Below are 15,553 nucleotides of genomic sequence, written 5' to 3'. Positions count from 1 at the left end.
TTGGGGAGGAGGGAGGAGAGGGAGGGAGAGAAAATTTAAAACTCAAAATCTTATGGAAGTACATGTTGAAAACTAAAAATAAATAAATTAATTATCAAGAAAAAAATAAAGTCAATAATGGTTAGCTATTATTATTATTAATAACATCATCAAAATTAACTCTCTATCTATAAGTCTTCATGGTTTTTCCCTCTTATAACTTGGAGTTTAGTGGAGAGAGACAGAACTTGTCCTGCTATTCCAATGGCACTTTTGCCTCTAAGACAAAAAGTACTGACTTGTTTTCCTGCCACCTCAGAGACAACTGGGCACATGCTTGTGGGATAACCTGCATGGTCTTTCATCCGGAACAGAAGAAAGTTCTTTCAGAAACTCTGATTCATGGCCAGTTGGGAATAGAGAATTCAGGCTCAGCCTGAACTATAGATATCCTCCTCTTTTAGGCATTATAAATTGATTTTTAAAAATTACACAGAAGAATTTGATTCCTTCTTTTTCTTTTCCCAAGTTTAAGTTCAGGGTCCTAAATACATCTAGACATGCAATATCCTACTACCAAAGGTCAAGTTAAAGTGTCTTATCATCTCTCATCTAGATTACCAAAAAGCATTTATTTGGGCTTTGTTCACCACTGAACTTTATATTTATCCTTTGAACAATAATAATAGCAGTGATAATAAATGATATAACAATTTAAATTTAACAAAGCACTTTAAAACATATTATCTACTCTGAGTTTTACACCACCTTGAGAGGTAAACACAAAAGGTATTATTATCTTAAATTATCTTACAGATGAGGAAATAAAGGATCAGAAAGGTCAAATGAATTGTCTAAGGTCACATAGGTAAGAAGTGGCAATAAAATAGAGTGGGATAAAATAGACTTTCAACTTTTTATAAAATATATAAATATATGCATAAATAGATAAATGAATGAATAGATAGATGATAGATAAATAATTGAATGAATAGATAGATGAATTGATGGGTGGATAGATAATTAGATAAATTAATGAATAGATAGAAATGCAGATAGATAGATGGATAAATAGACGAATGAATGAATAGATGGATGGATGGATAGATATCTATCGATAAGTAGACTCAGATCTAACTGGAAGAGACCTCAGTAGTCATAGAGTCCAATCTGCTCATTTTGCAGATGAGAGGCCTGAATGTTAAAGCTAAGTGACTTGCTAAGAGGTAAATGTTAGAGGTAAATTTGAATACTGGTACTCTTACTTCTTAGTCAGTGTTCTTCCCTTTGCACTCTGCTGACAGCCCAATGGAGTGAAGCCATAATCATACTGATGAACTACATTTTGTAAAACTAGCTAGATACATAGATACATATAGCTTTTACTAAATGCTTACTATGTACCAGGCACTGAGCTAAGTTCTGGGGGCATAAATACAAGCAAGTGAGTCCTTACCCTCAAGGAGCTTATAGTCCAACGAGGGGAGGCAACACATATAGTGGGGCTGGTAAGGGGTGAGAGGGAAAGAACGGGAATCTTCCCATACATTAGGCAAGGAAAAGGAGGTGAAGGCTGGAGAAAGTCAAGGGGTGAGTAAGATGAAGCGTAGCTGGAATCCTTCCTAAAATAGTAGCCCCATGGAGAAAGTCACCAATGAGAAAGAGTAGGGCCCCAAGGTAAATGTTTCCTAGAATAATAATGTTTGGAGTTTCGGTACAATCCAAAGTGAGCTGATTCATGGCTGGGGTGTAGAAATTGAGTCATACTGTGATCTCTTTTTTAGAAGCTCATCACTTCTAAATTCATCACCATGTTGCTAACTCGAGCCTTGATTCATACTACCTCCCCTGCTTCCTCTCCCCTCTACCTGGAGGGCTGGAGGGTGGAGTACCAAACTCTTTCAATGGCTTCCTTTATGGAGGATAGAAATCGAACCCTCAGCTCCTCACTTCACTTTGGGTCTATTGCCCTGCCTTGATTTCAGTTCCAGGGAAAAAATTTTCCCCATACTGCATACTCCTGGTATCATGTTCCCTCCTCACCCCTTTTCTGCCTCCTTTTGTGTATTATCTTCCCCTTTAGATTGTAAACCCCTAGAGGTAGGGGTTGTATTTGTTTTTGTTAATTATATTTTCTCAGTGCTCAGCACAGTGCCTGGCACATAGTAGGTGCTTAATGAAAGTTTATTGGATTGAATTGGATCTCTGTTCTGAACACAGTAGGCACCCCATTAATGTTGAGGTTATATTGGATTGACCCTGTTATTATCCAGCCAAAACAATTTCTGTCTCATTTATGGGATGCTAATAACATCTTTCCTTCCACAATTTTATGACATCTCATTCATTTATACCTTCTATTAACATAGCAGCTCTGCTATGTTACCAAAATGCTGGGTTATCAGTAGGTCTTTCAACACTGGTAAGTCTGATGGTTTTGATTTTGCAAAGAGCATTTGGTCTCATTTCAGACTGTGTTGGCATTATACTGATGCTTTGAATCTATGACCCTGAGGGCTGTTTGCAAAATGTCTGCTACAGCATTTTTTTTCAAACTACTGTGACTGTCCAAGGTTCTAAAAGTCTGACTAAGAGTAAAATATGCCATTGAAATGCTTTAAATACTCACATGGATTTTTACCAATTAAAGATATATAGAGAGAGGGCAGAAAGAAGAAAACAAAAAGTCAGAGTCGGGGTTCCCTATTGTAGTTTCCCAGGGCTCTCCCTTCTTTTTCACACTTTTTATCACTGGCCTGGATGATGGTCTAGATAGCATGCTTAACATATTTGTAGATGACTCAGAACACATGGATAGCTAACACATTTGACAATAATTCCAAGATCCAAAAATATCCTGACAGACTAAGAGGTTAGACCGGATCTGATAAGATACAATTCAATGGGTATAAACATAAAATTCTGCATTTGAGTTAATAGAATTGACTGCCCAAGGATAGGATGGGAAAGGCATGGCTAGGGGAAAACAAAACAAAACAAAACGAAAAACTTCTTTCTAAAGTCAATAAGAATGAAAAGTGGCACAGCTAACATATAAGCTAATGTGATCTTAACCATAGTATCTAGAACAAGCAAGGCAACAGTTCTAATGTATTCTTCCCTGGTCAGACCACATCTGGACTGTAGGAGGCCATATTTTAGGTAGGACATTGGCAAATGTCAGTCCAATGGAGGATTGAAGATCATATGATATATAGCAGAGAAAAGAGAAGACAAAGGAGGGGGCATATTATAATTAAATACTTGATAGGATATCTATAGGAAAGGGATTACATTTGACTTGTTATGCTTGGCCCTAGAGAACTCAGAGAGACAGGTAGAAGTCACAGAAACAGGTTTTTGCTCAGTGTAAGAGGATGCTTTCTAACAATCAGAAATATCCCAAAGTGGATTGGCGTCCTTCAAAAGGCTGTATGACTGGTTCTCAGGAATGATGTCAAGGGAACTCCTGGTCAGGTGCAAGTTGGACAAGATGACCCATAATCTCATTCCAGCTCTGAGATTAGTTTATCTCATTTTTTCTCTGTATAAAGAGTATTATAGGGTTAATCCAAAGAAGAGAAGGGGAAAAAACCTGTTAGAGGAAAAAAAATTTAAGTATCCAATAGGACATTAATATGGTTTCCACTTCCAGTGTAGTCTGAATGTCCCTTAATTAGGTAAAACAATACTACTTACATCATGGTCTGGGCCTCCTGTATGAATTCATCTTCTGACATGGAACCTTCCTTAATCATCTTAATGGCAACATCATATTTTCCCTTCCATTTTCCCAGACGCACCACTCCAAACTGTCCACATCCCAATTCTTTCAAAAGGGCAATCTCTTCTCGCTTTAGCTCCCAAATTCCTAGAAGAGCAAAGCAAGTTTCTTTAGTAATCTGGTAAGAATATGAAGACTTGGGAGTCTAATAGTGATTTGCTTTACAAGGTACTAAAGGTACACTGCAACATGGAGAAAATATGGCAAGTTTCTATAAATAATTACTAACAGGAAATCTTAAAAATTGATGACATCCTCTGAAAGCTTATGACATGAAAATATATTAGGTAACTTGAAAGTTTTAAGCCATTGTAAAGTTAGAAAATGTTATTTTTTCCCTAGGACAGTCCTATGAAACAATTTCTCCTGCTGCCAATCCTTTCCATGAATGTAATCACGTTTATCTATTTAAAAAGAAAGAAAATCATAAAAATATGAACAAAATAGTTTAGAAAATTAAAAGCAAATAGCATACCACTTCCCAAGGATGCTGTGGATGGGACCTTATTGGCTGTGGTGGACACGGGATGTCGAAGTCTCGTAATCATTCCTGCAAAAATAACAAGAGCATAATCAAATACCCAGACTAGCTTTTAGTCTATTACTAAATAGTAGAAGGAAAAACCAAACAATTAGGGCAAGTAACAAATAGAATGTGGCAATTTTGTATTTGAGGAAATTGATGTTTTGTCCATATCTTAAGTCTGAATTAGATTTAAGTGCTATTATGATTCTCTGAGATGATATGCTGTAAACCTTGAAGGAGTTTGTATTCTACTGAGGGAGATACAAGTAAACCAATAAGCAAATACAGGGTACATATAAAGTTATACAAAATTATTCCAAATGGAAGAGAACTCTAATAGCTGGGAGAGGCAGGAAAGGTCTCACGTAGGAGGTAGCACTTAAGTTGTGTTTTGAAGGAAGCAAGGGATCCCAAGGAGGTTAGGAGGAAATGTACTCCAAAACAGGGAATGACCTATGCAAAGGTAAAAGTCTGGAAAGGGAATGTTGCATGCTGGAAACATCTCGAAGACCAATTTGACTGAAAGAAAAAATATGTGAAAGGAAGAACTGTGAAAAAACAAAACAAAACAAAACTGGAAAGGTAGGTAGGTAGGAGCCATATTGGGAAAGGCTTTCAAAGTCAAGCTTAGGATTTTGTATTTTACTTTAGAGGCAATAGAAAACCATTGAAGGTATTTTTAACTGGGGGTAAATAAAGGGGAGGGTGTCAAATGGCCATATCAGCATTTTAGGAATGTCACTTTGGCAGCTCTGTGGATAGATTGGAGAGAGCAAAAACTAGAAGCAAGGAGACCAATGAAGAGGATAGTGCAAAAGTCTAGGCAAGAGGTGATGTGAGCCTGAACTAAGAGGTGGTGGGAGTAGAAAGAGAGAGGCACAAACAATGTTCTGAAAGCAGAATCAGTAAGGCTTGGCAACTGAAAGGATATAAATATCCAGAGGCAGGGATAAGACAAAGAGGATCCCAATGTTGTGCACCTGGGTTACTGGAAAGATGGCAATGCCTCCACAGAAATCAAGTTTAGATGAGGAATTGGTTCTGAGAGGGAGGAAATTCAACCATAAGACTTCTAAGTAATGGATTATGGATTATTATGACAATTACTTCTAAGTAATAGATTATGGATTATTATGACAATTATAATCCATATAGTAAATTAAAATGTTTCATTTAAATATTCTACATATGAATCTTGATTTTCATTTTGGTATTTGATGATGACTCATATATCATAGAAGGGAAGAGAATTTCCCTGCTCTGTTACCTGAATTTCGATTGCAGTTGGACCATTACCCAGCCATAACATAAAACTGTCATATTATATGAAAGGTGCCAAATGAATATCTCCACTTACCAAATCTACTTTAACTCAGCTGTGTTCTCTGTTGAGCAATTAGAGAACCCACTACAGAAATATACAGTCAAAAATACAGCCAAATCTCAGTGCTTCAAAGGAATCATTTACTTCTCCCACACTTTCATATATAACAATATTTGGAGCAGGACTGGAGAAAAGATTCCGTCACAAAGAAAAGAAAAGAAACTTAAGGGATTACCTGCTGAATTGTGTTGATGATAATAAATAAGCTTAGGGATCGAATCAAAACAATAGTTTTCTGCTAAGTACAATTTGTTTTCAGCATTTGTGTGCACGTGATAATGTTTTACAGTTCCTTTTTTATCACTGAAAAAGAAAGCAAAAGGTGTTAGCATTTGTTCACTAATTAAAATTTAATTAGATAAGTGATTTGGGAGCCCATTTAGATGAGTTTAGTTTTCTAAATTTCATGCCTTTTGTGGATACCAATCACCTAGGCAAAATTACGCAATATAGATTTCTTCTTTATCTACTTTCCAATATGTATGTATCATTTTAAAAATATGGAGTAGAATCCCATTTAACTAGAAAGCCAATACCAGTTGATTATGTTGGTTACCTTTGAGTTAGCCTGAGAGCATTTTTTCCCCTGGATAATAAAGGTTTTGGTCAACTAATTGGTTAGTAGTTGATACTATTTATTCTATGTGCTTTAAAGTTTATGGAATGACAGTTTTTTAAGTGTTTTTCTTTGCCGTAATGACTAGCTGGACTCTGAACCCCACTTTGTAGTGATTTCAGGGCTGCTGCTGGACCTCTGGACAGAGAAGTTTTGTCTTTCAGAAATTACCGGGTGTTAGAGGATCATAGAGCCAGAGCAAAGAGAGACAGTGGAGGTCATCTAGCCCAACCACAGACCCTTACATACATACACACTTTACAGATGAGGAAACTGAGGCCCACAGAATCTAAATCACACAATAGTAGAATAAAGATTAGAACTCGGGTCCTATGACTCCTAGTCAGTTCAGTGTTCTATTGACTGCACCACACTACCTCCTAAGTTATAGAGAAACTATGAGTGGGCAAATTGTCATATTGCTTTTGAGTCTTAAAAAAAAATTCTTCCTTTCTTTTCGTGTCAAGTATAAATTGTTAAACGGTCAGATGCTGCAATATACCAATTAATAGATAGACTAAGGAACTCAGTTTCTACCTGGCATTTTGGGGGAAGTCTAGAGCTATGATTTCCAACTCTGGATTTGTGACATCTGTAGTTATTTTAAGGAAGACTTTTCATATTCTCAAAAATTCTCAGAGCACAATTAATTTAAATTAATTTTTGTTCCAAAAATAACTGTATGCTACATAACACATTGGAGTTGGAAGTGAGGGATGAAGGGAGGGGAAGAATTGGGAAAAAACAAAGAAACGATGATAGGGTTCCATAATGCCAAAATGGCCGCAAATCAATAGTATAAGCTGGAAATCAATTCTCAATTAGTCTCAATTATTGTTTGGCCAAACTCTCATCCCGATGTTCTAGTGAGCCAATATTATTGCTGTTGTTTACAAGTCAGTCTTATCCAACTCTTTGGGGTGTTCTTGGCAGAGATACTGGAGGGGTTCGCCATTTTCTTCTCCTGTTCATTTTACAGATGAGGAAACTGAGGCAAACTGGGTTAAGCGACCTGTCCAGGGTTACACAGCTAGTCAATGTCTGAGGTCAGATTTGAACTCAGGGAGCTGAGTCTTCCTGACCCCAAGACTGGCACTCTATCTACTATGCCGCCTAGCTACCCCAAGCCAATATTGGGATACATCAGAACACTATGGAATATTTTGTACACCCTACTGCAGGGGTGGCGAACCTATGACCTCAAGACCACACGAATCCAAACTTCGCAGAATAATCCCCTTAATAAAAGGATTTGTTCGGGAAAACTTGGACTCAGTCAAAAGGCTGTACCCAAGAACCTATAAGGCCACATGTGTCCTCAAGGCCACGAGTTCACCACCCCTGCTCTAGTGAATAGAAGAAGGGAGTATTACTTCCTCACCACATCTAGACACTACAATTTTGGGGTAGCCCTAGGTCACCATGAAACCTACAAGATGAGTGGCATGGCCTGGGCCATTCCAGGGAAAGAACTGTGCAGAAAAATAGTTACTCCTGTTCAGCCACATGTCAGATTGGCCTGCAAAACAGAACAGAGTACAGGACTAGAAGTAAGAAAGATCTGGGTTTGAATTCTGCTTCAGATACTCACTACTAACTGTGTGGCCCTGGGTGTCATATATAAGCTCTCTGAATCTCATTTTCTTCATCTGTAAAATGAGGATAATGATAGCACCTACTTCAGAAGGTTATCGTGAGAATCAAAGAGGATAATATACCTAAAACAAATTGTAAAACTTAAATTTTTTGTCATTCAGTTGTGACTGACTCTTCATGACCCCATTTGGGGTTTCTTGGCAAAGATACTACAGTGGTTTGACATTTCCTTTGCCAGCTCATTTACAGATGAGGAAACTGAGGCAAACAGTGTTGGTTAAGTTAATGTGCCTGAGGCCAGATTTGAACTCAGGAGGATGAATCTTTCAGACTCCAGGCTCAGCACTCTATTCACTGTGCCAGCTAGTTGCCCAAACCTTAAATAGCATATGTAAATATTATTGGTGTTATTGTTATTATTATTCAAGGTAATTAAAGACTTTCTCTACCAGACCTGTGCTGTGAAAGTACAGGCCCCAGGGACTGACCTCTGTCCAGGCTTATTACTGAATACAGAAGAAAACATCAATGGGAGAGGGTAAGAGGCCCAGGGCATGGCAACTTGCCTTCCTTCCACACCCATGGGAGCACAGAACCAAAAGCCTGGCATGTGAAAGGAAATAATCTCTGACCAAGTCCTAAATAATTTGTGAAATGTTATATCTGTTGAAACAGAAAAAAAAATTCACTCCACTGAAGTTGATTAATAAGATAACATTATGAAGGAGCTACATATGTAAAGAACACACACAAAAAAATAAATAATCCTTCTCATACTTACTTGAGGACCTTACTAAACAAGGATACTGTGTACCGTCCTGCTTGGCTTGAATTCCGAACCATAAATGCTCCTTCTTTTCCCTAAAAAGGAAGGAAAATGCTCAAGGTAATAAAGATAAAGCTAGGGAAATTATCATTTTCAAAAACTACTTTTCAGCTATTGTTTAGAAGGTATGAAATGGGATTGACTAAAATGTTCCTGTTGGTTGCCCCAAAGGCTACATTTCAAAGAGTTACAAGTAGAACATTTTGTACAGAAAGCCTTCCAAAATTCCTCCTGTTCTTCAGGGCTCTCTTTATACAACTCTAGGGTGTATTCTGGTTTTTCCAGCCCACTTAGCTGTTAATCCTGTTCGTCTTGTACTTTTTTCATCAGAGTAGGGAAATATGTGGATCAGCAACTCATCCATCATTTGTTGTCTTGCCTGGGTCACTGAGAGGTAGCAGGTCCCACAATTAGTATCAGTCAGTCAATCAATGAATTAATCAGTAAGCATTTTTAAAGAACCTAAATGGGCCAGGCATTATGCTGGGCACTGGGCATATAAAGACAAAAACAAAATCCCTGCCCTTAAGGAATTTACTTTCTGTCAATGCACACTAGCTATTTAGCTTTATTTTGGTGTGCTAGTTTTTGTTAAAACCTCCTAAAGGTACAACATGTTTGTGTTATTTCGGTGGAGACACAAATGAAAGTTGATTGAAACAACCAACCAAATCCCCCCACCCCACTTAAAGTAGCCAACCCAATATCTAGCCCTGATGTCTTTATAATAAATTGAATCAATCAAGCAATCAAAGGCTTTAAATTTTGATCAATTTAGATGTAGAAAACATTGTTGACCAATTTAGAAGCCCTTGAAAACCCTTGGATAAAATGGAGTAACAGAAACTGTTTTCGGATTGTTTGAGATCACTTGGTGGGTTCTATATAAAACATCAATTCAGAACCCAGGCATTTGAAGATCTGGCAGCTTGATAGTAGGAATTTTCTATCCAAGCCGCTTAGAAGAAATTACTGGAGGGCAAGGGGGAGAATTCTGTGCCTAGCACCCATCCCCAGCCTCAGCTTTGGTGTTGATCTCCTTCCCTAAGCTGCCCTTGTCCAGAGGAGGACCTAGTGAGTTTTGAAGAGTTCAGAGAATTTTGGACTCCTCATTAATGTGCTACAGCATCTATAGAACATCTGATGAAAGTGAACACAGGGAAACTGAGGACGAACTGGATAGAAGAATGAAACACATCTCTAAGTCTCCATAAGGAGCCTAGCAGAAAATCTTCACCATACCTTAGAGGTTCATCTTGAAGACTCTAGCAAAAGAACTCCCAAGATCTGTGTTATTCCCTTTGCCACATATGCTCTAAGTTTGAGCCCAGGTTCCCTTAGACTCTGTATGTACTGGTGGGAGAGTGTCACAGAATTTGGGGTGGGGAATGTTTTGGACCAACTGTTCATTCTATACCACTCGTCCCTATCCAAAAGCTAATTAAATCTGCCTGGCTGATTGATTTCATTGATAACTATAGGGAAACACACCAGTGGGGGCTTATGACCTACAGCCTTAGAAAAACAATCTCTAAACCCTCAGAGCTACCCCCAGCTATCTGAGGGGATAAGCAGTCATCTAGTTCTGAGGATCTATCCTGACAATATGTGTTATGATGGGAGAGTGAGCCCCAGAGCCTATGCAATACACAGCAAATACAAGGTAATTTGGTGGAGAAGGATGTTATTAGCTGCTGGGAGATCAAGAGAAGCCTCATGTGGGAGGTAACTCTGGAGGGGAGCTTTGAAGGAAGTTAGGGATTCTAAGAGGTGGAGGTGAGGCAGGGAGGTGGGGGTGGGGAGTTGCATTCCAACCTGTTCCAAGTCATGAGTATGGGAGGTAGAATGTTGTATGAAGGACAGCAAATGGGCTTGTTTGGTCAGACTATAGAATGTTGAAGTAACCCTTCAACATTGTACATGTATAAGATCTTCCCCACCCACAGCCCAAGCCAAGGGACAAGGAACTTGTGTAACGTATTGTTCTGGGATTTGTTTCAACCCAGACCCCACCTTGGGGAACTATTTCTTAAAAAACAAGTCTTGAGGTAAACATCCAGGGACTTGGTCAGTTCCTGGGTATTGATCCGAGACATTTTTTGACATAACAAAGATTGTTCTTGAGGACGGAGAGTTTCAGCCAAAACTCTCAGGTCCTTAGGATTAATCACCTATTCCTTGGCTCCCTGCCTTCTTTGTGTAGGGATGATAAAAAGGGCTTTCTTGGGAAAGTGACTTTGGGAGTCTCCCTCGGAGAGGACGCTCTGCCGTAGGGACTTTCCCAACCAAGACCCTGACGGCTGTGATACAGGACTCCCGCAGCCAGATGTTCAGGAATTGGTGCTTCCTCGGATTGGTGATGTATTTCTTCTTCTTTATCTCTCTATCTTTCTGTTAATAGTCTTTGCTTCTAAGATTGTATAATCTTTATGATTATTATCATTATTAAATCATTTATAAGCTAGGAAAAGTGTGAACATGTCTTTGTGGGTACAGATCTGAACCTGTGAAACAAATTATAAGTGCCGCAGCCCGTAACACCTTACTGTTACAAATGTGTACAAGGGAATATTGTAGAATAAGCCTAGAAAAATATACTGAAGCCAAATTATGAAGGGTTTTAAATGCCCAGTAGATGAGTTTGTGTTGCACGTTAGATGTCACTGGGACTTTTTGTACAGAGAAGTAGCATGGTCAAGCCTGCACTTTAGGAATATCACTTCGCTTACCATATTTCTACAACCCTGTGAAGTATTATTGTGCCCATTTTAAAGATAAGAAAATTAAGACTCAGATGAATAAAATAACTTATCAGTGGACACACAAACTAATAAATGTCAATTATGGGGTTTGAATAATTGATTTCAAACAATAATCATAGGGAAACAGACTAGTGGGGATTTATGAGTTATAGTCTTAGAAAAACAATCCCTAAACCCTCAGAGCCACCCCTGGACTCCAACAGGACAAGTAGCCACCTAGTTGGGTTGTCCTGATTCAAAGCCCAGCACATTATCCACTACTCCATGCTGCTTCTCTGACCCCAAGGAGAGTGAAAAACATTTTTAAAAAAGCCTATCCAGCTATTTAGGTTTACTTCAGTCTCCAGTTTTGTAAAACCTCCTCAAGGCACGATATGATTGTTTTATTTCTAAAAGATTAGTCCATTTAAGCTTGTATAACAGGTATAAAGGGCAGCATGGTAAGGTTGGCACACCTGTGTCTTGGTCCTGCTTATGGCCTATGCCATCCATGTGACCTTACATGGCCCTAAATGGGCTTCAATTCTCCCCAATCAGCCAATCACCTCTGACATCTCTTATGACCTCCACATCTGATCATTCACACAGTCTCTCAAATCCATCCCCTTCTTTCCTTTCCCACTACTGCCACTTTATTTTAGTCAATCCTCTTACAACTAACTCATTTTCCCAACCTCTAGTTTCTTCCTACTCCAATTCATCCTATACAATGCTGGTAAAAAACCATCCTAAAGTGCAACTCTGATCATGTCATTCCCCAGCTCAGACATCTTTACTGACTTCCCTTTTCCTACAGCCTAGAACCTAGCCTCTTTATTCTGGGACCAAAGGCCCCTCAGTGATATATGGCCAGCATTATTTATCATCCACCCTCATAAACCCGATATCTAGTCAAACAAGACTTTATTCATTTTGTAGATGTTCCTTCATGCCTTACCTTACCAATTCTGTGTTTTGGCTTATTCTGTTAACTCAACCTGGAAAGTGCATTTCCGCAATCTCTACTTGTTGAAATTAGAGACTCATCCTCTTGAGGGCAGGAGTGTCATATTTATCTCTGTACGCTGTCCATTTTACGTAAGCCCAATACCTACATGTATATTTAATTGAATTGTCCCCCTTAACAACCATGAATTGACTACAGTCAATCAATTCATCAATTATCTTATCAACATAATTAACACATATTGTGTATTTCTCAGGAAAAAAAAAGATAGTACGGATACTTTAAAAGAGAGTAAGGCTGTTTCACAGTACCTTTTGTCTCAGTAACTGTTCAGATTGGGCTCTTGAGATATCACCTGCGAACCAGCTGCAGCAGAAAAGATTGTGCATTGATGTTAGGGATTATTTTATCTTGACTTATATGTTGCTCAGTTTTCTTATATGTAAAACTTGGAGGAGGGAGAATAATTTTTCTAAAGTTCTTCCATCTCTAAGGTTGTATAATTCTGTGATTCTATAAGGCCAATGAGGAAGCTATATACATTAAGATTGTCCTGTAACCAGAAGAGTCAGATCCCAAATCATCTTGTTTCATGGCTCTAATTTTCTTCAAAAACCAAACCAAACCAAACCTGATTGAGACACATTTTGCAGTATAGCCATTAAAAATGCTTTTCCCCTAAGCAACTGGATACATCTTCTAAGGTAGGTTAGATGTTGGTGGGGTGGGGGTGGATAATGTGTTTCCTCAGTTTCCTCATTGGTAAAATGAAGGAGTCAGATTTTATGGCCTCTGAGGTCTCCTCCAGAGCTACATCTGTGACGTTAACATCTTCCTGATAACTAGGTATCAGATAGGAACCTTCATGAGACCGAGTAAAAGAAAAAGCCCTGGTAGACAGGAGTCCCGTTGGGGTGGGAGTGAGAGGAAGCTGTATGTGAAAGAACACTTCGTAACTTTTTAGAGACCCAACCTTTACCATTTTTGAAATTTTTTCGGTGGTCTACTCCCAAAAAAAACCAAAAACCTTAGGCTGTGGTCCAGGGGAGGCAGGGAAATGGGACAGATTTTTTTGGAGGCATTTGGGGTCACACAGCTAGAAAGTGTCTGAGGCTGGATTTGAACTCAAGTCCTCCTGACTTCAGGGCTGGTGCTCTATCCATTGCACCACCTAGTTGCTCCAGGAGAGAATTTTTCAATATAGAAACCATCCAGTGGCCTTGTGAATCTCCATTTGAGTGGGATCAAAGATGCTAATGGAGCCACACCAGCAAAATATCAGCTCCAATAAAATGGCCCTCATATTGCTGGTAAAATCATGTCATGAGGAGCTACGAAACTGAGATCAGATAACCTCCCACAGCTGTTTTTCTCTGAACATCTCCAATTTTCCACCTACTGTGGAAATGACATTCAATTTCTTTAGAGAATGGGCCTCGCCTTCTCTGGCCCACCTTCCTCTCTTACCCACCAGCTTAATCTGTAAACGACAAGGAAATACTACTGTGGATAAGTGATCAGGCCTAGGGTCACTGAGCCATTCCAAAGAATCAACAGAAGATGGATTGACCTCTCTTTTCAGAGGCTCTGGGAAAGGTGCCTTGTAAATAAAATTACTTTCCCACTCAGGTGACTGATATCTGAAAAATCTACAAAGACTTATTCTTTTGGTTAAAGTCTTTGCCTTTTATTTTAATGTAATTTTCCATCTCATACTAAGCCTCTTTAATTACTTATACCTTAGTAAGAAAAAATGGATCCTTTCTGCTGAATAGGGTGATTTTTTTCCCTTGGTTTTTGTTTGTTCAATGTGGGGCAGCTGCTAGACCCTGAGCTGTAGAAAGGATTCAGAAAGAAGGAATTCTTGAAGGGGGTGGACAGAGGCAAAAGGTCTGTTTTCCAATTTTGCCTAGAGTTATCCTTGACAAGAGACTTAAAAGGAAGGCTAGAAACATACACAAAATTTGTGCAAAAATATTCACATATCTCTCAACAGAGAAGCCAAGCTGAAAAAAATCTTTTCCTTGGGTTAAAAAGCCTTTTTTAAATTAGAGTTCTGTCGCTTTGGTGATTCCTAGGGTGTGAATAAGTTGTCTTTGTGTCTCTATGGGTAGATAGAATGTGTCCCATTACCTTGTATCTTCTCTATAATATGTGAAATTAGGCTGACATATTAGATTTCATTCAGCTAAGCATAAAATCTTATTGTACAGTTGAAAAGAACTTAGCTAAGTGTCTTGTTAAAAGGGGTAGACCATTGGATTTAAAGTCAGGAAGCCCTGAATTCAAAACCTGCCTCAAGATACTCACTAGCTATGTGACTGACTAAATCACTTAAACTCTCTAAGCTTCAGTTTTCTCATCTATAAAATGGGGATAATTATAGTAATTACCTCAAAAGGTGGTTGTGAGGCTCAAATGAGACAGTATATATGGAAAGCGTTTTGCAACGCCTTAAAAATAATAGCCATCAATGCTAGCTATTGTTATTAGCTGTTATTTAGGACCAGGCCCTAGTCCTTTTATTAAGAGGATTTGTTCTGTGAAGTTTGGAACCAGTCAAAAGGTCACATTTGAAGACATAGAGGGCCACATGTGGCCTTGAGGTCGCAGGTTCCCCACCCCTGGATTAAGGGATGACAGCATTGGAAGGTATTGCAGAGGACATCTAGTCCTAGCTTCATAAAGTCATCCATCTAAAGCTGGAAGAGACTGACGAGATCATCTCTTTACAAGATCATAGATTTAGAGCTGAGAGGGACCTTAGCAGCCATCAGCCATGCTCATTTTACAAATGAGGAAACTGAGTCCTAGAGAGGCCAAGCGGCTTGTCTAAGATTATTTTAGAGGTCTTCAAATCCATCTCCCAACCCAATGCAGAAATCACCCTTGATGTAATTGATTTTGTTTTCCCTATGGGTTTGAGTTGTGATGTCTTCTATTAAGAGCTATGTAACACTTAAAACAGAGAGACACCATTTACCATATAATTCTAGGTGCAAAATATCTAGACTATAACTCAGTGTCACCCTGATCAAACTAAGGTTATCTCTTCATTGTATAGACACTGTGTTTGCCACGAAATAATAGAGGCAGAAAGAGAGACAGACAGACAGAGAGACAGACAGACAGAC

The 15,553-nt window shown here is 38.8% G+C and overlaps 1 protein-coding gene across 2 annotated transcripts in view; it reads right to left on the bottom strand.

The window, feature by feature from the left end:
* Positions 1 to 15,553, bottom strand: part of BMX (BMX non-receptor tyrosine kinase) — a 77,483-nt gene that overhangs the window by 17,151 nt on the left and 44,779 nt on the right. For both annotated transcript variants that reach the window (XM_027835364.1, XM_027835365.1), the window contains exons 10-14: positions 12,731 to 12,785; positions 8,667 to 8,746; positions 5,849 to 5,976; positions 4,239 to 4,313; positions 3,679 to 3,850 (exon numbers count right to left, since the gene is read on the bottom strand). In XM_027835364.1, coding sequence (XP_027691165.1) covers positions 3,679 to 3,850; positions 4,239 to 4,313; positions 5,849 to 5,976; positions 8,667 to 8,746; positions 12,731 to 12,785 — 510 coding nt within the window. The remainder of the gene's footprint in view (positions 1 to 3,678; positions 3,851 to 4,238; positions 4,314 to 5,848; positions 5,977 to 8,666; positions 8,747 to 12,730; positions 12,786 to 15,553) is intronic.

The sequence above is a fragment of the Vombatus ursinus genome, unplaced genomic scaffold, assembly GCF_900497805.2.
Source record: "Vombatus ursinus unplaced genomic scaffold, bare-nosed wombat genome assembly UNPS02014814.1, whole genome shotgun sequence".
Lineage (NCBI taxonomy): Eukaryota > Metazoa > Chordata > Mammalia > Diprotodontia > Vombatidae > Vombatus > Vombatus ursinus.
This window is presented reverse-complemented; position numbering and strand designations above follow the sequence as displayed.